This window comes from Balaenoptera musculus, chromosome 3 (assembly GCF_009873245.2).
Source record: "Balaenoptera musculus isolate JJ_BM4_2016_0621 chromosome 3, mBalMus1.pri.v3, whole genome shotgun sequence".
Classification (NCBI taxonomy): Eukaryota; Metazoa; Chordata; class Mammalia; order Artiodactyla; family Balaenopteridae; genus Balaenoptera; species Balaenoptera musculus.
In genome coordinates, this window is record NC_045787.1 from 33,671,301 (window position 1) to 33,693,624 (window position 22,324).

The 22,324-nt window shown below is 38.5% G+C and overlaps 2 protein-coding genes across 3 annotated transcripts; one reads left to right on the plus strand and one right to left on the minus strand.

The window, feature by feature from the left end:
• The first annotated feature begins 932 nt into the window (after window positions 1-932).
• Window positions 933-21,880, plus strand: C3H5orf51 (chromosome 3 C5orf51 homolog). 2 transcript variants are annotated; one of them, XM_036847108.1, is made up of 7 exons: window positions 949-1,226; window positions 6,066-6,172; window positions 8,078-8,221; window positions 9,359-9,490; window positions 11,018-11,132; window positions 16,741-17,023; window positions 18,005-21,880. In XM_036847108.1, coding segments are annotated over exons 1-7 (882 nt in total). In that variant the 5' UTR covers window positions 949-1,126; the 3' UTR covers window positions 18,006-21,880. The 2 variants fall into 2 exon arrangements, with proteins under 2 accessions (XP_036703002.1, XP_036703003.1); XM_036847107.1 differs by having other exon boundaries at window positions 933-1,226; window positions 16,741-21,880.
• On the minus strand, window positions 4,725-6,052 carry LOC118892412 (protein FAM136A-like). The gene has a single exon (XM_036847110.1). The coding sequence runs from the start codon at window positions 6,018-6,020 to the stop codon at window positions 5,580-5,582; it is 441 nt and encodes a 146-aa protein (XP_036703005.1). The 5' UTR covers window positions 6,021-6,052; the 3' UTR covers window positions 4,725-5,579.
• Window positions 21,881-22,324: the final 444 nt, after the last annotated feature.

The window sequence follows — 22,324 nt, forward strand, 5'->3', positions numbered from 1 at the left end:
GTGACTTCATTCTTGTAGAATGGCAACAGATGACAAGCGACAACTTTTAGTTGGCACCTATTTTTAGTATTTTCTATTAAATAAAAAACTATTTTCCATAAGAAAGAAGATAGGATGGAGATTATTCAAGATATACTGTGTCAAATTGAAAAACGAAAAAAACGAGTTAAAGATTTGTTTGACCAGAGGCAAGAAAATAGGGACTGCAAAGTGGAAGTTAGACTCCTGAGTGCTTTGAAACTCACAGTTGAGAGGATGAACTTTTCACACGAAGTGATTTAAGGCAGGGTCTTCAGATGTATGGCAATAGAAATTTTTGTAAATGCAAAATTTTTGTACTATTGGATGTGAGATGATGATGAATATGTTAAATGTGAGCTAGACAGAGCAGACCAGAAATAAAACAAACCCAGCTGCTAAAATTAAACTTTAAAAAAGCGACACTCAACCGCTTAGACTGGGAATTTCCACCAGTGTTTGGAGGTCCCCACCTAGACGCACAGTAACCTCTTAGAGATTTGGATGTTCTCCAGGAGAGCCAGTCTTTTTTTTTTTTTTTTTTTTTTAACCAGAGAAGGAATGATTTACTACTTGCAGCAAGGAGGGAGAACACCAGGGATCTTTCCCAAAGCAGTGTCTCCCAGGCTTTCCACATTTTAGGCAACCAAAACCAGACAGTCCTATTTTCAGACTTTCCTGTCTGCTCTGTTGACTGCGGCTGCAGCGCTGGACACAGGGCAGACAACAGCCAGCCACTGCGGCACTCTCTAGTCAGAGCCCCCGCCAGCCCCCCTCCCACCCCCACCCAGAGATCTGGCTTCTCATTGGATCAGCGTGAGGACATGAGCGGCTTCCGATTGGTTTAGAGGAGGGGAGGTGCGTCCTGACGTCACGCCCGCCCCCAAAAAAGTCGGCCTGCTGCTCAGGGTTCTGGAGAGAGAATTCCGAGAAGGAAGGAAATAACCCGGAACAACCTGTGCGGGCCTGAGCCTGCCCTCTTTTGCAGCTGGGGTCCCCTCCCACCTATCAGGAGAGCTCCACGCCCCCACTCCCCGCCGACGCCGGGGTATCAGGTGACCGCAGGCCGGCGCAGTCACGTGGCTAGGCGCGCCCGCCCGTTGTGGCCATGGCCGCCTCAGGCTCCAGTGTGGTGAGGCGAGTGGAGGAGCTCGGGGACCTGGCTCAGGCCCACATACAACAACTTAGTGAAGCCGCCGGCGAAGATGGTGAGGGAGCCGAGGAGAGGGAGGGAGGCGGGCGGGCGGGCGGACGGTTGTTCAGAGCTGGCGGTCGACGGCCGTAGGGGCTGAGGCTGCGGCCTGTTGTCCGTGTGGATCCCAGGCCAGGACTGCCGAAGGTGTTGCCCTTCTGGCCCCCGCTGCGGGGTCGCTGGTCCACTTCCAAGAACTCACAACGCCTTAAGGCAAGGCGTTTGCTTCGAGACCCCATTTTTCATAACCCATGAAAAGCGCTGAAATCTCAGTCATATCAGTGCTGCTTGTCTTTAACTGTCTCGGTAGCAACTGGGAAAAGGGCAAGATCTGGATGGAAGTACACATGGAAGTTTAAATGAGTGGTTAAAGTTGGATGATGGTACGCAAATAAGTAATGGTTTTGCGTGTAGTAGAGATAGCTAGGCGTGTATAACAGTTCGACTTTTTCATTGCTTCGTTGTAAATTTCTGTGTTATGTTTTGGGTTCTAAACTCAGCTGTAAACAATATAGAAGAGGTTTACATTGGTATAATTTAGACGATTCTCTCACATTCATCACCTCAGGTCTCACAAGGGCCCTGTCAGTACTAGAATACTTTTTTGGAAATGTCTCAGCGGTTTCCTTTGAAAAACTGACGGAGAATTACTTCGACTTTTGTTCTCTTTCAATACTTATCAGCTGCCTGTAAGTTTCTACATTATTTCTTTTTGAGTTTTGCACTTCTACTACAGATAGACAGTTTAAAAAATTCTTGTGGACTGTCTCATTGTCATCGAACCCATAGGAAAATAGTAGTGGAACATTTTCCCAAGCGATTGAGTAGTTGGTGAATTTATTGAATAGGGTCCATGATAAAATGGCTCTAGTTCCAGTGAAGATTATTTGCTGGATTTTCTTTTCTTAGGGGTATGTTTTTAAAAACCCACAGACTACCCTGAAGCTGTTTTCTTTTTTGGTTTGTGGTAAGTGAATCACATGAATAGTTAGTTCATGGACAGTAGTAGCTGTACCTGGAAGTGTATCTAGGTTACTTCTAAGTAAGCTATTCAGTGATCTCCACCCCACTCCAACTCCATTAGAATCAGTCTAAAGAGATCAAAGAATGTATGTTATTCACTTACCATTGAACCCAAAAGCCATTCTCATTTTCTAATGGAAGAGTTCTTTAATCCAGTCTAGAATGAGGGCTGAAAATAAAAGTAAAGTGGTATATATTCTTGTTTGGAGGCTTTAAAGTTCTGAAGTGTACTGGAATTAAAATAGTAGTGGTCCACATTATGAGCTATTCATCAGTATTACTAGCAAGATTTTCTTATATTTATGATGTTTAATTAAAACATGGTTGCATGTATTTGAATTGAACTTGTGTTTTCCCATAGCACAAAAATAATATGCGCCCAAAATTTGTCCTTTAATGATATTTATATTAGGTTATAGGGATTGATAGTTCCTGTTGTCTTTAAATTAAATCAGATACAACCAGACACTAGTCCATCTAAGAATACTCTCCTTTTTACCTCTGGTCAATTTTTGTTCATTTATTTCTCATGGTACAAGCATAGTATGTTTACTTTATGGAAATATACCATGAGAGGGACTTTTTCCAGGGACTATGTAAGAATCACTTGTCTTTGCCTTGTCAGTCACTGCTTTGAATGGTTAGGAAAAATACTACATTTCATAAAAGTTTTCTAAAATTGTAAGCCATTATCCCTCCACCTCTGTAATTATGTCATGAATTCATATGAGATACTCCTTCAGCAGTGGTTCATTGAATTCAGTGCAAGTCTTTACATTTAAAACAATCCTGCAAATTAAGAAGAAAGTATCAACTCAGTGTTTTAAGAAGTACCTAAGGAGGACCATGTTTCATACAATTTAGTTCACAATAGAATTTTTTTTTCTGAGTTGTGTGAATGATCCTTCTGGGCTGAGGAGAGATAGGAGGGCAGTGCTAAAGAACTAGTTTTCAATTTAGGTGAATAGTGGACCTTAAAGCGGTCAGAATCTGGTTTAGATACAGGTTAGGCTTTAGCAGGGAAAACTTAAAGTCATCGTATTATTGCCAACAGACGCAACTTAAGCTGGTGGTGCTTTCGTTCCAACGCTGAGCAGCTTATGTACCTGTGTAGGTGCTGAGGCTGGATCAGATGGACCCTCACCAAGTGCTACATTTTCTGTCCATTTGCCAGTGAGGGGAAAAGGATATATATTTCAGGAGGAAGCCACAGAGGGGCACACTTAGGAACTTAAGCGTCTTGATGGTGGGCATATTTAAATTTGGCTACGTGAGATGATGCAGAAGTGTGGATGGCACCTTGGTATGGACACATTGTAGGTTAGGGAGGAAAAATCCATAAGAAAAAGTGAAAACATCGAAGCAAAGGGAATATGACATAAGAGAAAAGGAAGAAATTAGACAATGTAGAGGGGGAGTGAGGGGGAGTTGTTTTTAAAGGGTATATCAGAAGTATTTAGTTTGATTTTGTCTGGGTTTTGAAGGCATTAAGTAATTTGTCCCATTTCTAGGTTTCTAAAGGAGTAAAATATTCAGGAAATTTGTGTAATTTTAATTGTAACAGCTATTTGCATACATAAATACATAAACACAATTATAAAGTTATAATTGCTCAGAGTGCTTACATTTTATGAGACATTTGATTTAATCAATCATGTTATTTTTTTGGAGACTATATTTATGAAGTTATAAGTTTTTAGTGGAAGTCCTTTCTGTAGATTTATGTATATTATTTGTACTATTCCAATACAGGTTTTAAATTTATTGCTTAAACATTTTGAGTATGTCAGCATCATAAAAGAAGCATTATGAAAATACAGATTGCACTTAAGAAGTGGCAACTGAAGCTAGAAAGTTTTCAGTCCAGCTTTCAAAAATAAATTTCCATGATAAATTTAAGTACGATTAGGCATTATGATGTACTTCATGTTTTACAAAAGATATTATTACCATGCTGTAATAATTTCATTTCATCATTTTAGATACATAACTTTTTTCATTTAAATGACACTCTGAAACTATGTGAAGTAATCCTTTTTTTTTTTGTTTTTTTTTTTTGAAGAAAAATTAAGTCTTACTTATTTTTAAAACCAAACCACTAGGAAAACATAACACAGTCTTGAAACAGCAAACAGACATGCTATATTATCATTTCAAGTAATAAGTTGGTAAAAACACAAGGTCCTTAATAAAATGATAAGGTGCCAGAACTGGGGCAAGAACAACGCAGGTCGCAAAAGTATCTGGTAACGGAGGGCTGTCCCTTTTTTTGCCCTAAAGGAGTCACAGCTCGCCCCTGAGTTGCTTACTTTTTCTCCTTTGACCTTCGTGTTGCCAGGGGATTGTCTCAACAGAACTCTGTTATTACAGGGGGCAAAGTAAGCAATACTGGGTTTAGGCTTTCATTCTATTTTGTTTTATGAAAACAAGATTTTTCCAAGGCCAGTACTTCATAACTCTCTTAATTACGCAGCTAACAATTCCTCTTTTGCTGTTCATTCCTCAATACTAGCATATAGCACAATCAAAATCCCCTTTCCCTTCAAGGGTGAGTATCACTGCAAGATTGTCTTGTCACTCAGCTGACTCTGCTGCAGACACCCTCAGGGCCCATCATGGCTGCCAGTTAGAGGGAAGGTTTGCTTCCCCTACCAGTGTGATAGCGCTTCTTATATTTTTGCAGGGTCTCCAGGCTGAAAGATGTAATATGTGAGAATTTTAAGAAATGTGCATCCACATCTTGATGGCCAGAAATGAATATCCGCAAGGACCCTTTCAAAGTTTTTATCCAAACTACCTCTCCCAGCTCTACATCTTAAAGTAACTTCATGCCCTTGTATATAAAACAAAACCAAGCAAAACAAATCCCGAGAAACCCCCCTTTCCCCTTCTAAATTAGTGACCTCATGGATTTTGTTTTATTTCCAGTTTGTGGAGAATGTTGTAGTGATCCTTCTGGTTAACAGGAGGTTGGCAACAAATAGAAACACCTCTCCTCACACTCCACCCGATCCTAAGCAGATCAGATGAACCTGCCAGCCTGTTGATATCTGTGTACTAAGAGAATCTGGTACCTTGGAGTGCTGTGGTTTGGTACAAGGGAGACTCCCTGTTGCCAGGATAAGCACTTGCCACATGAAATTCAGGCTCACAAAAACTCTCCTGTGCTATCTCTGACCCAAATTTTAGCACCAGGTTTTTTCACTTTCTAGGATTCAAACACAAAGGAACCAGTGTCCAGAGGCAAGTGACATAGGCCTTAAACTTGCTGCCATCCTTAATTTCCTCATTCATAAACTTTAGAAAACCCAAATCCCCATTCCTCTTTTTAAATAGATTCCTGGCTTCAGCCCCGATAGCCAATAGCAGACGTCTGTTTCCCAATGGATAAGAGAGACTCCTTCATCTTGGTCACGGTTGGGATGAGGTTTATGTGGTCATCCACGCACTTGGTGACGCAACTCTCCTGCTGCCGCTTCACCTGAAGCTCTTTACTCCCCGCATCTATTGAATCTTTGGCTTTGTCGTTGCAATGCATGGTGCACCATTCCAGGCGGTCCTGGAACTTCTCCAGCTCGCTGGTCACCAGGGCCTGGGCTTGAGCCAGAGGTGCACGGCAGCGCGCAATGCACTGGTGCACTTGCTGCGTGGGCGCCTGGCTGTCCTCACAGCAGCCGGCGCTGCACCGGAACATGAGGCCCTGCATCTTCCAGATGTTCTGTCTCTCCAGACTCTTCACCATAGAGTCCACCGCCTCCTGCGCCCGGAGCTGCTGCAGCTGCGCCATGACGACCCCGCGCTGCTCCAGTAATCATGTTTTTATCTCTTATAGATCACTTTTTAATTCGGGCCTCTGCAGCTCTAGAAAAATTGAAACTTCTGTGTGGAGAAGACAAAGAATGTTCAAATCCATCAAATCTTCTTGAACTTTACACACAGGTACTGAAACAGATGAGGCTTCTGACGTTGTTGAGGCAGTTTGCTTATTTAAGAGGGTTGACTCCAAAATTTAGGTGTAATGAAAGCAGTTTATTCTCTATTTAAAGTGTTTGTGTTAAAAAAACTGTATGTATAAAGCATATAGACTTGAAGCTGTAAGGCAGTAAGTATCCTTACAAAGAAGAAAAGTTTATTGGATGTGTTGATAAAAAAGGAAAAAAATTTTGCAGATAACAGTATTGCTTCCCTTTATAGATAATAAAGCAGAACACTCAAATGTGCAATTTCCAAGGTGTGAAAGGTTAGTCAGAGGGAATGGAGGTTTCTATAAGGGCTCTGATTATTTTTTTTTTCCCTGAAATTCACCTTTCCTTTGGATTCTCAACTTGACTACCTGTGCTTTTGTTATGCAAGTCCATAAGATTTTTCTGTTCCCCTCTTCTTTTTTTACTTTCCTTTCAAATTCAGACCTTTCTACAGATAAGATCTGTTTTCTCAGTTTTCTCAAACACTGCTGAGGCAAGTGGACACTAAGAAACATAATTTTGAGGGACTTCCCTGGCGGTCCAGCAGTTAAGGCTCCGTGCTTCCACCGCAAGGGGCATGGGTTCGATCCCTGGTCAGGGAACTAAGATCCCGCAGGCCGTGCAGTGCAGCAAAAAAAAAAAAAAAAAAAGAAAAGAAACATAATTTTATTATAGTAACTAACATTTGTATAGCACTTTATAGTTGACAGAGTGCTTCATATGCCCTTACTTGATTGCCAAGGGATAATAAAGATGAAGTGGTTTATAGGAAATAGAGTAAACTTAGTCAAGTTTCCAAAATGCACATTCATAGCACTTAGGTGCCTGACACTCTGCTTTCTGTTACGAGGTACATGGAGATGGTTTCTGCCTTCCGATGTGGTTGAATGAGCCTGTAACAACTACCCACAAACCCCTGAGAGCTGTTACAATTTGCGAGAAATTTGCCTGACTCTCTTATCTTTCAGAAGGTTCCTTGCTTGTCTCGTTTCTTTCACATGGGAGAGTTCTAAACATTTTAACTTATTTCTAAGAATAAGGCAAAAGAATTAGAAATATAGATTAAAATTCCCCAAACCCCTTTGGATCTTACTTATGGTTCTGAATCAACAGGTCATTTTCCTTAGGATGATGATCTCTCCCTTCCTGGCTTAGGCCTTCTGCACAAGAGCACTTAACACTTAAGTAGTGCTGTGTGCTAGGTAATGTTCGAAGTGTTTACATATGTTAATTCATTTTACCCTCAAAGCAAGGGACTTTGAAAGGCATTTGGATCAGTTTCTTCATTTTGTCAATGAAGAAACTGAGGCTCCAAAAATAAGATAAAATATGACTTGTCTTTTGTTAGTTAGGTAGAAATGATACCAGAACTCAGTTTCCTTAGTCTTATTCCAGTAGATTAAACAAAGAAAAAGGATCGGGTAGTTTTAAAGTGCCGGCGCTTCATTTGAGAAACAGGTAATCCTTTGAAGATTCAGTATACAAAACTAGAGGTAGTGACCTTGTCTTGATATGGCAGGCATTTAGAAAATGTTCAGGAAGTATATATGTACAAATAGCAAAGACTATAATAATTAAACTTTTCATAATTATATTGTATATAGTTAGCTTATCTGAATTAAAACATAAATACCCATTTTACTTTTTGAGGGAAGCTAAATTATCTTAATTCAGTATTTTAGAAAAATCCTATGAAATTTGCTATAAAGTTCATCTTAGATTATATTTATAGCTAGATATTTTGACTACTTCTTAAATTTAAATACTGTGCTAGAAGATTTAAATGTCAAAATAAAGTATCTATATATGTAAGATTAAACTATAAGAATTATTCATTTGAGTTGAAATCATTTATAGTTTTTTTTCTCTTTTACTTCAGGCTATTTTGGACATGACGTATTTTGAGGAGAACAAGCTAGTAGATGAAGATTTTCCTGAAGATTCTTCACAAAAAGTAAAAGAGTTGATCAGTTTTCTTTCAGAACCAGAAATTTTGGTTAAAGAAAATAATATGCATCCAAAAGTAAGTTTTGCACAACTATGAATTATGGTGGAATGCGGCTGATTCCTGCTGTATTACCCTTTAGAATCTGTATTTTTTTTTTCTTAAATGTATCTTTGTTTTAAATTAAGATTGAAGGAGGGACATAAGAGAGTTGACCATTTCAGACTGATGTCACAACTCAAGTATCATATTTTTGTAAATATGTTTCAGAATGTTTGATGGAATTATATTGTAACTACAGTGCCTAGTAATTTTCTAAACCTACACATTTGCTGTTTCTGCTCCCTTTACTTTTGCAGATGCTGTGTTTTCTTGAAGGTCCCTAGTAACCTAATACCATGTCTCTCATCCTTTCAGTCTTCTTCTGCCTGGACATTTGTTGCCTTTCTTACCAATGATCACCCCATCCTTTGGAGACCCTGCGTGCTCCTCTTCATCTCTAAGAAGCCTTGCTCTTGCTCTTTTTCAAGCATCTCCCCTCTCTTCCATTCTGGAAACATAGGCACTCCCCAAAGATATCTCCTTAATCCTCTGATAGTCTGTAGTTTGTCTTTGCTTGACAGCTTGTTTTTACTGCTGTCTCTATTTAGATGATTCCAAGATTTTTGTCTCTAGCTTTCAAGCAAATAATTTCTCATCTTGAACTGTCCGCTGGCTTTCTCTATGTAGATATCTTTGTTGCTGTTTGTGTTTATCAGGGAATGCTAACTGTAGAAACAAATAATCCCAAGTTTTAAATGATACCACATAGTAAAAGTTTGATTTATTAAAATTGTTTTTGTATATATCTTTTCATTGTTTTATTTTAGCAACAGTAGAAATTGTTTCAAGTAACGTATATTTCTGAAAACTTATTTTTTCCGTCAGATTATGGAATACTTATATTTCAAATATATTAGCGAATTGGCTACTAAAATACTTGAATATCAATTTTCTAGAAATGTTTGTAAATTGGAGTAGTTATTTTAATTTTCATGTAGCAATAGATTTCTATATTTCTAATTGATTCAGAGTAAGGCATTCCTGTGTAGGTTGCTAAGTAAAGAGCAAATTTTGTGAAATGAGTATTTTTAATTGCTCAGTATTTTGAAATTTAATTTTGGTTTTTACAGACACGAAGTTTCTCTTTTTAGCTATGTCTTTGTTGTATTTCAGCACTGCGATTTGCTTGGGGATGAACTCCTGGAATGTCTCTCTTGGAGACGAGGAGCCCTACTCTACATGTATTGTCATTCTCTGACCAAAAGGAGAGAATGGCTCACAAGAAAATCTAGCTTGCTTAAAAAGGTGAAAAAGCATTCCTCATACATTTTTTTTTTTTTTAATTTTTATTTATTTATTTATGGCTGTGTTGGGTCTTCGTTTCTTGTGCGAGGGCTTTCTCTAGTTGTGGCAAGTGGGGGCCACTCTTCATCACGGTGCGCGGGCCTCTCACTATCGCGGCCTCTCTTGTTGCAGAGCACAGGCTCCAGATGCGCAGGCTCAGTAATTGTGGCTCACGGGCCCAGTTGCTCCGCGGCATGTGGGATCTTCCCCGACCAGGGCTTGAACCCGTGTCCCCTGCATTGGCAGGCAGACTCAACCACTGCGCCACCAGGGAAGCCCCCCTCATACATTTTTGATTGTTGACATTTGTAGGTTTCTAAAAGCTGTTTAGTACAGGATTAAGAGTAGAGGAATCAAAGGGCCTGGGTTGGCATTCCAGTCCTGTACTTACCAGCTATGTAATCTTAAACAAATTGGGATTACTGTGAAGATTAAATAAGATAACATGTGAAAGCCCTTTGTAAACTGGGAAGTTTTATATGTTTTTTTTTAAGTTCTGGATTTTTATTTTTTATCGTGCAAGATAGATAATCTATATTAATTTCTAAGCATATTTTTGGCCTGAAGAAAACAAACTTGGTTGTGAACCTCTCTCTATCAGCAGGTCACTCCTAAAGATCCCACATGACCCTGCTCCTAGGAAATTGTGGCCCTCTGATTCTTCTTGACTCTTCTGGCCAAATCAGTAAATCCAAAGATCCTGTCTTAATATTTGTATCACTAAGGATCCTTCCTAACTTAGGTTGATTGTACACATGGTTTATGTGGGTCTGCAAATGAGAGGTCACACTTAGAGATGTAAAAGTTTGATCGTAATATTTCTAAATTGTAATAAAGTACATCCATATTTTTAACGAGTTTTTTAACACATCTTTATTATCTTTAACCTTTTCTTGCTCTGATGACATTTTTTTTTAAAATGTCAATCAATTTCTTATTAATTTATTTATTTTTATATTAATTTTTGGCTGTGTTGGGTCTCTGCTTCTGTGCGAGGGCTTTCTCTAGTTGCGGCAAGCGGGGGCCACTCTTCATCGCGGTGCGCGGGCCTCTCACTATCGTGGCCTCTTTTGTTGTGGAGCACAGGCTCCAGACGCGCAGGCTCAGTAATTGTGGCTCACGGGCCTAGTTGCTCCGCGGCATGTGGGATCTTCCCAGACCAGGGCTCGAACCCGTGTCCCCTGCATTGGCAGGCAGATTCTCAACCACTGCACCACCAGGGAAGCCCTCTGATGACATTTTTGACAAGTATATTACTGAATCATGTGTTCTTGGTTAATGATTTCTCTTTTTTTCCCATGCTCTTTTACTAATTGGAGGGTTATACTTATAAAAGTTTTGGGGTAGTAGGTCCTTATATTGTAATATAATAATCATATGATATATCTGTATATTAGCCAATACTCTCTTGAGTAAAAATATTAACATTTGAAGTTTCTACAGCTCTGCATCTGATACTTGGATTCTTTGTCTTTGACTTTCATTTAGTACCTTGTTGATGGAATCAGTTACTTGCTACAGATGCTGAATTTTCGGTGTCCCATCCAGTTAAATGAAGGAGTTTCTTTCCAAGACCTAGACACAGCTAAATTACTGAGTGAAGGTAATGTGATCTCTTTTTGTAGTTTTCTAAGTGTTTTAAAGCATTTTAAAATTTTAAGAAGTTTATTAGATTTAACTTTGATTGAAATAAATTTCAGGTTACATTATAGACAAAAAAATAATAAAAGGACTTTTTAAACAATTAAAAAATCTTCTCACGTAATATAGAAAAATACTGCTAATCTCTGCTTAGTAATTTAGGGACAGTAATATATCATGTTGCTTTTACTTACTTTGCATCCCCACAAAGCCCTGATCCTGCTCTAGGTTCAGCTACTTGTAACAGAGACTGGAAATAACTTTTATTTTTATTTTTCAAATATTTATTTTATTTATTTATTTGGTTGCACTGGGTCTTAGTTGCGGCAGGCGAGCTCCTTAGTTGTGGCTGGCGAGCTCCTTTGTTGCGGCATGCAAACTCTTAGTTGCAGCATGCATGTGGGATCTAGTTACCTGACCAGGGATCGAACCCAGGCCCTCTGTACTGTGAGCGCAGAGTCTAAACCACTGCGCCACCAGGGAAGTCCTGAGACTGGAAGTAACTTTTAAACAAGGAGAAATTAACTGCTTTTTCACTTCAAAAAGGTCTAGAGCTGGTTATGGTAGCTTTATGGCATCATCAGGTTCCTATCTTTTTCCTCCATCGTCTTTCAAAGTGGAGCCCTACAGCTTCAGAAGGAGGCGAGTTATATAGAATGCATGTAAACAGTACTTGCCAGAGTTGTGCAACATGCATCCCTGTTGAGGACATTGCTTCCATTCTCAGTATCTCAAGATGCTGCTGGAGCTCCTTCCGTCTCACCTGTGTTTCAGTCCATAGGAATGGCAAAAGGATGTTTCTTTCAGCCAAGTCTTTCTTTCATCCTTCTCAAGTTTGTTACAACACTTAGAACACTTCTACCTACATTTCACTGGCCAGAATTTAATCATATAGCTACAAGGGAATCTGGGATGTATAGCCCTTTACATGATACATTGCCATCCCAAATAATGTCTCTTTACTAAGAAAGAAAGGAAGAATGAATATTGAGTGGTAACTGCTAGTTTCTGTCATAAACTTATATGCACTTAAAAAATGTTAGGAACTGGATATGGAGCATCATTTAGGTTTTAGACTGAGGTTTGAGAGGGAAGAACCACTTACTTTTAGCGTCCCTTTTTACAAATGGAAGAACTGAGGTCCTGATAAGCCTGATAAGGTCACATAGCTGGCAAGTGATGTTATATTCTTTGTGTAAACTTTCTTTTATGCTTCATCTGAAATTTTGGGGAAATTTTGATGGGGAAAATTCAAACATGGGGAAGAAGAAAACTTCTTAGGGAAAATTCTGTGTTTTAATTATATAAGTGTATTTTAATTCTTCCTTTGTTAGCTTCTGTAGGCTTTTCCTTTCTATTAGAAAACATCACACAGAAAAAAAAACACCATGATTTAAGAGCCATTAACATATGACTGGCTACTGTTGTCCAAAAGTTGTTACCTTCAGTTTACTCAGGCAAGTAGCTTGTCCTGAAAAAACTTGTCGTGAATATAAGGTGCTCCTTCAGTGGGCATGATGTTTTGACAAACATGGGGTGTTTTGATTTATTTGTGGGAAGTATTTATTCCAGGTAAATAGTGAACCGATTAGCTGCATTAAAAATGATCTTTCTAAAATTTCCTCACCCACATGGATTGATTTAAAAGAAAAAGCAGAGATGGGCATTAAAGCTTATTTAGAACCAAAGAAAAGGGCACAAGTCACCAATTTCCCTTATTCTCCCATTTCTAGTCATAAAGTCATATATTCTCAGGGCCTAGAATTTTTTTATCACGATGCTTGTGATACTGGTGTCTTCTCTTGGATTATAATTGATTACACTCACCTCTATCTTCCATTGCTTCTTCAACAGGGGAATCAAAGGCACAGAAAGGGTCTCTTTTATCCAGGAAACAACAAAACAATATCGACTCCCTAGCAGTTTTGCCACAGGAGTCTGTCCTCTTTTGGTGCTGACTTCTTGCTCTCATCTAAAGCAGTTTGTTCCTCCCTACTTCATTCCTCAAGATGTAGATTAGAGGCCAGGAAGCCTACTTTTCATAGGCTAAATTACTCTTAAGGCCCTGGTGGAGTGGTTCTAATTTTTTTTTTAATTTTTTGTTAGCCAATATAAAAAACATAATTCGGAATAATTCTTAGTACCAATTAGAGAGAAAAGTTCTATGAATCATCAAAATATTTTTGTGGCCAGATCTTAATGATAATTTACCTGATTTTACATAAAACTCAAAACAGTGTATACTTAGTATGATTTTTATTTCGTTTTCCAAGGTGAGATAATCATTTTGTCCTTTGATCATTACCTACCTGTATGCCATTAAATTTTCAGCTTTTAAAAATTACCAAGTAATGTATTCAGTAAATCTTCTTATCTCATTTCTATGGTTCATTCTTCTGTGGGCCCTTATAAAAATAGCCTTGTCAGGATAACTCTGGGGTTAACTAGGTTAAAAGATTGTTCAGCTGTGCACATCCTTGGGTTATGTCCTTTTTATGCCACTAAAGAGCCCCCTTCCCAACAGCCTTTGGCTCATAGCTTAGCCCAGAACCTGGATTTCAGGTGGCTTAAAGGAGCAGCTCTGAATTGACATCACTGATTGCCTGGGTAGCTTGTTTAAAAATACAGATTTCTTTTCTTTTCTTCTTTTTTTTTTATGTTATCTTTTTTTTTTTAATTGAATTTATTTATTTATTTATTTATTTTTGGCTGTGTTGGGTCTTTGTTGGTGTACGCAGGCTTTCTCTAGTTGCAGCGAGCAGGGGCTACTCTTCGTTGCGGTGCGCAAGCTTCTCATTGCGGTGGCTTCTCGTTGCGGAGCACAGGCTCTAGGTGCACAGGCTTCAGTATTTGTGGCTTGTGGGCTCTAGAGCGCAGGCTCAGTAGTTGTGGCGCACGGGCTTAGTTGCTCTGCGGTATGTGGGATCTTCCTGGACCAGGGCTCAAACCCTTGTCCCCTGCATTGGCAGGCAGATTCTTAACCACTGCGCCACCAGGGAAGTGCCCCAAAATACAGATTTCTGTGTATCACATGCAGGTTCTGATTTAATATGTGGAGTTCAGGAATCTATTTTTATAACCTACCGTAATTATGTTGTAGTCAGATTTAGACATCACTGCTTCTAGAGAATGCCAGTCTGGCCACCTTTTTTTTTCCTGTGAAAGTCATCTTTCTGCCATCACTTTTACTTCATGGGTTATTCACCCTCTTCCTCCCTGCACCCCGCACTCTCTTGATGTGTTCACCAAGGATATGAGCAGTGCAAAGTGAAGTATTTTATTGAAAACAATGCTGAGCATTAGCAGAAAAAATACCAAGGAAAATTTGTAGCAGCAAAAAGACTATAGCTAGAGAGTAATGGATTCCTTGGGGGAGTACAGAGGGAGAATGTGTAATTTTTACGTTGTTCATTTCTTCCTTTGGTATTTTAATGCAGTACAGTAGTTTAGCATCATCTATGGACCAGCAGCCTCACCCTAGGTCCTAGGACTTTGTTAAAAATGCAGATGCATAGACCCAATCCCATACCTGAATCTGAAAGTTTTGGAGGTGGGGGCCCAGCAATCAGCATTTCAGCCTATCCTCCAGGTAATTCTAATGCAGGCTAAAGTTTGAGAACCACTCTTTAGCATATAGCTATTCATTCTCTTCTCAGAAACACCTTTCCAAAGGATATGTGTACCTTGTTTAACCATCACTCCTTGTTAATATAAAGGATGAGACTAACTTAGAGTTGGGCACAAATTGGATGCCAGCTCTCCCTTAAGCAAACACTTCTCATCTTTCCCAAGTGGCTTCATTTTCTGGGACTTACTTCAGCTCCTCCTCCTAAGGCTCTAGTCTGCTTAAAAGTTCAACCTTCTCTTCATTTTTGCTTCTATCTCCCCTCTACCAGTCTTTTGAGGAATAATTATGGTGTAGGATCACAAAAATGAAAAAGGATATGAATTCAGTGAAATGTCCTATCTAATATGAAATATAATTCTGCAGTAAAAATCGTTAATTTGGAAAAAATAGCAAACTATTCCTTAAGAAAACTCCATGAAATTAAGGAGGGCATGTGGAATCTTGATTTTTGCAAACTGGGGCTTAAAGAGCTTTGGTGAGTTGCACAACGTCAATAATTTACACCCAGATCCTCTTGATTCTAGGTCTGTTTCTTTTTATATTCTAAATAACATCTAATGCTATTCCAGCTTTTTCTCTGAGGTTTATGATCTTTTAACTGTGAAGAAATGAAGTGACAAGAAGTGATTATGGGTAATATGCATTGTACTTACTTAGTTGTTTTATACATAGAAAGCATAATTAATAGAGTATAGCCCATCGTATTTTCATGAATGCAAGCCTCAGATTCTGCTCTTAATTATTTCTTTTGTTGATATAACAGTGTAATGAATCAGTTCGTCTGCTAAGCGAATTCCTTCTCTTGCTACTATTTATAAGCTGAATTGGAGGTGAGGTGAAGGGTTACCTGTAGGGACAAACTCTGAGACTACCAAAAACTTGGAATAGATTCAAGTTAATACAAACTATAACAGTTTTGGAAACTAAATTTTTCTTCTATTTTTATATCTCTAGTATTATCATAGTCATTTCTGATGAGCCATATTAGGTGAGCAACTGAGATTATGATGCTCATTTATTTGAGGTAAACTTTTCTAGTCACACAAGTACCTGTCTAGTAGAATAGATCATTTATTTGTATTTTATGACTTGAAGAAGTTAAATAGTCATATAATTTAATAGCACTTTATGGTTTATGCATTTTTATTTTATGTGTTCCTTAAGAAAATTCCATGAAATAAGTAGGGCATGTGGAATCCTGATTTTTACAAACTGAGGTTTAAAGAGCTTTGGTGAGTTGTACAAAGTCGATAATTTATCCCCAGATCTTTACAATTCTAGGTCTGTTTGTTTTTATATCAAATTAATATACTTTGTGTGTCATAAATGTTTAATTATATAATCACCTTCTTCCATAATAAGCACGCTTTCAACTTTTGATGGAAATCCTGCAATGTATTCCTTTTTCCTGGGAACATAAAGCATCTTGGATACAATTTAACATCTTTGGTAACTTAGAATCTAAGGGACATGATTATGCAGGATCATCTCTGTACCCTGCTGTAGAAATATAGGAACTGTATACCCCTGAGTATACCCCTAAATAAAAGTTGTGTTCATGCACGGGATTGAGGGAATCTCTGAGTACTCTGAAATTGTATGCGGAATATGGGATGTACGTTCTGGGAGAGGTTCCATCGATTTAGATTAGATTCTCAAAGAGATCCTAAAGAGAACACCAGAAAGATTAACACACTGACCTATATGATTCTTTAAAAATAATTCTTTTTTTGGGGAGGGTGGGATTGGGCCTCTTTTATAGATAAAATAGAGATAGAAGTGCCGATGGAATGAGGATTGTATTAGTGATATTTGGCTTTTCTAAGTATAGCTGTTAAATGAGAAGGGAAAATGCTTAATGATGTGAAAGGATTTTATTAGAGTGTTAATCACAGGGGTTTCTTTTTAAATTCTAATCTCTCAACTTAAATGACTTTCCCAGGAATATTTAGTGACATTCATTTGCTGGCTATGATGTACAGTGGAGAAATGTGTTACTGGGGATTGAAGCATTGTGCAGATCAACAGCCAGAAAATCATGAAGTGGATACTGCTGTTTCTGGAGCAAGCTACACTACACACAAAGAACCTTTGGATTTCCGAGAAGTAGGAGAAAAAATTTTGAAAAAGTATGTATCTGTGTGCGAAGGACCCCTGAAAGAACAAGAATGGAATACAACAAATGCAAAACAAATTTTAAACTTCTTTCAGCATCACACTAACTAGTAAGTTCATCTAGTCCTTTTCAAACAGAAAAACAAAAAGGCTCAGGAAATGGAAGTTCCAGAAAAGAAGATATATTGATACTGAATTTAGGAATATTACACTACATAAAAATAGCCAGCATGGTTACCCTTTTTTAAATGCCATCACCATCTTTCACTATATATTCTTTTTTTTTTTTTTAAGATTTTTTTTGATGTGGACCATTTTTAAAGTCTTTACTGAATTTATTACATTATTGCTTCTATGTTTTGGTTTTTTGGCCGTGAGCCATGTGGGATCTTGGCTTCCCGACCAGGGATCGAACCTGCACCCCCTTCATTGGAAGGCAAAGTCTTAACCGCTGGACCGCCAGGGAAGTCCCTCACTATATATTCTTAAACCTGTGAAGGAATGATTCTTTAATTTCTAAAATGGCATTTATGTTATTCTAACTCACTCTGAACTACAGATATCCTGTAACTAATACTAAGGAGAAATCCAATTTATCTCTATAAAGATTTTTTTTCTATTACTTTAGATTTTTTTTTATTGTGGTACAATATACATAACATAAAATTGAACATTTTACCTGTTTTTAGATTATTTTTTAATCTCCCTGTCTTGAAGTTTGCTACACTTCAGAGATTAAAATCGTCCCGTCTTTCCTTTGTATATATGCTATAGACATAAAAATTGGCAAAATGAAAAATTGTGACTAATATCCATGTACCATTTCCAGAATAAGATAAATAATGGAAGACTCCACAAAAGAATTTTTGTTTGTTTCACCACGTACTAATGGCATTTAAAATTTTTAGTCTATTAGGCATTTTATAAAAATTTCAAAATGATTTTCCTATTTTGTTTAAAAGAATATGCATGGTTTATTAAATGAGTAATGAAGATGAAACCAAGTTAGGTTAGTCCGCCATTAGTCTTATGTCTTTAGAGCACATCTTTTCATGTTTTGAAATTTTAATAGTTTTTGTCTTTAATTGTAGGAGTGAGTGTTAAAGGCCAAGAGCCCAACCTGGTATCTTGCTGACAGTCTTTCTGTCTACCTCAGTTCCTGTTGTCGTCTTGGGGTGATCTGTCTGATACCTTGCCAATATCCTTCACCTCTGGGCCATTGACTTCATCACATTCCAGGAACTTAACTCCCACGGCCTCAACATGAATATCACCATCCTGAGTTTCTCTTTCTGAAATCTTAAATTTCAATAGCTAGTGACATTCTTATCTTTCCAGTTTTTTACTTCCTCATTTTGATTGATTCTTCTCTCTTTCATTTCTTTTCTATCTCTTTAGCTTCCTCATAGCCTCCTCCTCTTGCTGCCCCCCCTTTTCTCCTCACCATCAGCCTCTTTCAGATTTTCTTCCTTCCCTGTCCAGCCTTGGCCTTATGGGGCACCATATGACGTGCTCTCCACAGTCCCTTCAAATCCATCGTCCCCTGGTCTTTCAACATAATCATTCTGCAGTCCCTCAACATTGAATTAATCCTATCGTTCTACCTTCTTTTTTGGCATGCTGAGTTCCATGTGAAGTTCCTGCAGCTCCTTTAAAGCGGAATCACTCTAAGTATCTTGCCTTCAGCTTTAGAAGAGCCCTCAGCGTGAGCCTTTTGTCTGTTACTAGTGTGGCCCCTGTCCCTTTCCCACTGTGGCTAATCCAAACCTCTGACTTGCCTCATCACTTTCCTCTGGCCCTTTGTCCCCTCCCCTAGCACATGGCTCTTGGTCCTGTCTTACAGAAAATAGAGACTATGAGGAGGTCAGTGTCTGCTTACCCGCTTTGCCCTACTCATTTTCCCCCTTTTTAGAGGAGAAGAGGTATCCTGCTTCATGTTGAAGACTAGTCTGCACGTTTCCTCTCTGCCGGCTCCCTCATTTCCCCTGGGGCTTCTCTTTTTTTCTGCCAATATCCTGTACTTATTGCTCTTTTCCAGAATACTTTTTTTTTTTTTCCTCCCTCTTCTCCCCTTTTTCCTTCCTTCCTTACTTTCTTTCTCCCTTTTTTCTTTTTTACTTACTCTAAATACAGTTGACCCTTGAACAACACAGGTTTGAACTACGTGGGTCTACTTATACGTGGGATTTTTTCAGTAGTAAATACTACAGTACTACACGATCAGCGGTTGGTTGCATCTCCGGATACAGAGGAATCGCGGATATGGAGGGCTGACTAAAAGTTATACTCAGATTTTTGACTGCCAGGAGGATTGCACCCCTAACCCCCTCATTGTTCAAGGGTCGGCTGTACTTTTATGTGATGTCATTGATAGCCATGGCTTCTATCACCTGTAATGTAGGCTGACTCCCAAACCTGTAGCTTGAATCCCAGCTTCTGCTCTCTAAACCTTTCTAAATGCCTATTAAATATCTTCACATAGACATCCCGTAGTAATTTTAAATTTGATATGTTCAAACAACTAATCCTTACTTTTCATCTAAAATCTTTTCCGGTTCACGTTTTCTCTTTTTTCGATCTTCCACGAAGCAGGGCAACACAGAATGCTGTAACCTACTTTCTTCTGCCTACCTTGCCAGCCTCGTCTCTGCAGCTCTTCCTGTGTGATCATATTCTAGTCCAGTGTTCCTTAGTCTCATTTTTGATCAACATTCTGATGGAGCTGCTTGGGACAAGGAGAGTCTCTCCCTATCTCTGCCTTTGTCTCCTTGTTTATCCTTACACAGCTAAGAAGATTTTTATTTAACTTAGCTTTTACAAGTTTTGCTATGAAAATACCTTCGTGCTTTCTAAGTGTAAAGGTTTAAATCACAGACTGCCCACCCTCACCCCACCCTTTCTGGAGAATCATGATCAATCACACGTGTACTAGTTCCTTCCCCAATGTGCCGTGTGTTTTTTTCCCTGAATATCCTCGTTACTTCTGGCTGGAACACTTTGCCCTTCTTTGTAGTCAAGTGAATACCTATTTATCCTTCAGGACTCAGCTCCAGTGATATTGGATCCATAAGGCTTTTTCCAGCCCTTTTCAGTCAACGTCACATGTTACTCTGCTTCTTCTCCCTGAAACTTCCCCAACCCATGTTATCACACTGATCACATTGCTTCATAGTCATTTTTCTTATGAGTTGGCAAACTCCATATTTTAAAAATTTATCTTTATGCATAGTGCTTAATGAATGGTAAGCCCTTGGTAATGTTTTTTGAATTAATAAGAGGCATGATTCTTAAGTGCCGAAGTCTGCCCCAAAAGGGTTACTGCTCTTGGATTCCAAACTGCCGTGACCTCTGTACCAGTGGTTGACAAGGCCAAGAGAGAATTACTCCTCAGAGGAGTAAAGTATTATTTAGATCTAGGACCAGAGAAAAGTAGAGAGCTTTCTCTTCAGAAGCTGGGAACTCCATTTTGTCTTCATGACCTTGTGAACCACTTGGGTCTCTCACTGGTTGGTACACTAATGGCGGTACTGTTGGGTGCTTTTCATACAACTTTTTCATCCCCCACACAATTGGAGAATAATTCGTAGACCATAACAGTTACAATGCTTTTTACTGTGATGTATTAACAAAACAATGGGCAGTACATTTTTGTATGTGTTAAAGCCTGCTATGTAAGTTCTGTTCCATTTAGAATGGATTAACTTCAAGATACCAAATACTCCACATAAGGAAAGTACTATAATTACTATAATTCACTCATCAACAACTATTATGTGCCTATTACATGCTAGGTTTTATCCTAGGCACTGAGTATATAGCTTTGTAAAAAACACTGGAGTTTGTTTTCTAGTGGAGGAAGTTAACGCATTTTAAGAAATAAATGTGTAGCTTGGTGAGTGATGAGTGCTAGGAAGAATAAAGCAGGGCATGGGGCTAGTGTGACTCGAGAGGGGTGCTGTTTTATTTAGGGTGGTTGGGAAGGCACCTCTAAGCACCTGTCTACTTCAGCATTTGGGTCTACCCCTCTGGTTGAATACTATTCAATGTGCCGTTGCACATTCAGTATATTCATGAAGTTTCTCTTTCTTATGGAAGTTTTGATGCTGAATTAAACAATGAATCACTACCTAAGAAATTCTCATTTTGATCCCATTTAAAGGGTTTCTCTCCAGTGTGGGCCTTACTAATGGGTAAGTGATAACCTAAAGACCTTGTAGCATTTATTACACTTGGAGTTTCTCTCCATTTTGAACTCTGTGATGGTTACTAAAACTTAAACTCTGTTAAAGGATTTTTCATAATCCTTAAATTTGTATGGTTCTTTTCCACTATGAATTTTCTCATGTTATCTAGGCTTTGAGACTTAGTTAAAGGCTTGTCTGCTTTGCTGCATTTATAGGGTTTCTGGCTACTGTGAATTGTTTGATGCTGATTAAGGTCCAGATCATGAGTGAAGACTTTCCCTTATTTGTTTGCATACAGTAGAGTGAGGTGAGAGTCATTGGCTAAAACCCCACAATAAAATTTACATTCCTGCCTTTACAATCAATCCCACTGGGAATTCTCTGATGTTCATTAAAGTGGGAGATTCATTTTAATGCCATTTTTAAAAAACCCACAGCTGGCTTATATGCTAGTTTTAGATTGCTTGTCACTCTTCTCTCTCCACCTTCCAGGGCTCCTTTTCTGACTCCCATAAGGATACCCCTTCTGCCACAGAATACAGGATTCCATAGTTCTCTAGTATCACCTCCTTGTATTATTTTTTTTTAACACAATATGAGCTATCATGTTATGGAAGTATTACATTAACATACATTTAATGTATCCACAGTTAAAATATGCATTATGTATTCGTGCTGCTGTTGCTTACTGTTTTTAGTTTTCCTACTTCTAGTGAAAATTTCCAACTAAAATGTTTTGGAGCATATAAAATTTTTTTAAAAAAATAAAACCATAGTCCCATATTTATATCTTTGTTTTCTTTTATATCTGAGTGTTGTGTCAGAATGAAAACTTTTATCATGTTAGTTTACGATTTGTAATGAAGCAGGACCCTATGGGGCCTTTCTGGGACAGATTCCCCCGCTCCCCCCATGTCCTCCACCTGCCTCTTGTTTATAGAAAAACTTTAGCCTCCTAGACTTTCCCCAGGTTCCAAAAATAAATTTAATCAGAGAAGTGAGAAAATGCAGAAACAAAGGAAAACAGTCAAACAGGACAAAATAATAATGGTTTAACCATTAACAAAGTCAAGGACCTTTTGCTCCTCCTCAAGGGTTATAGATAATATTCTGAGCCATATCCTTAGAGCTGTTTTGCAAATACTGAAAATCCCACCAGGTGGAAGAAGTTAACTATATGCTGCCCACAAGCACATAGACCCCAGACTGGTTGGAACCAGAAGGTTG

Coding starts and splice junctions, on each gene's coding strand:
- C3H5orf51 (XM_036847107.1), top strand. CDS start 1,127: ATGGCCGCCTCAGGCTCCAGTGTGGTGAGGCGAGTGGAGGAGCTCGGG. Junction 8,222..9,358: donor AAAATAATATGCATCCAAAA/GTAAGTTTTGCA, acceptor GTTGTATTTCAG/CACTGCGATTTGCTTGGGGA. Junction 11,133..16,740: donor AGCTAAATTACTGAGTGAAG/GTAATGTGATCT, acceptor TGACTTTCCCAG/GAATATTTAGTGACATTCAT.
- LOC118892412 (XM_036847110.1), bottom strand. CDS start 6,020: ATGGCGCAGCTGCAGCAGCTCCGGGCGCAGGAGGCGGTGGACTCTATG.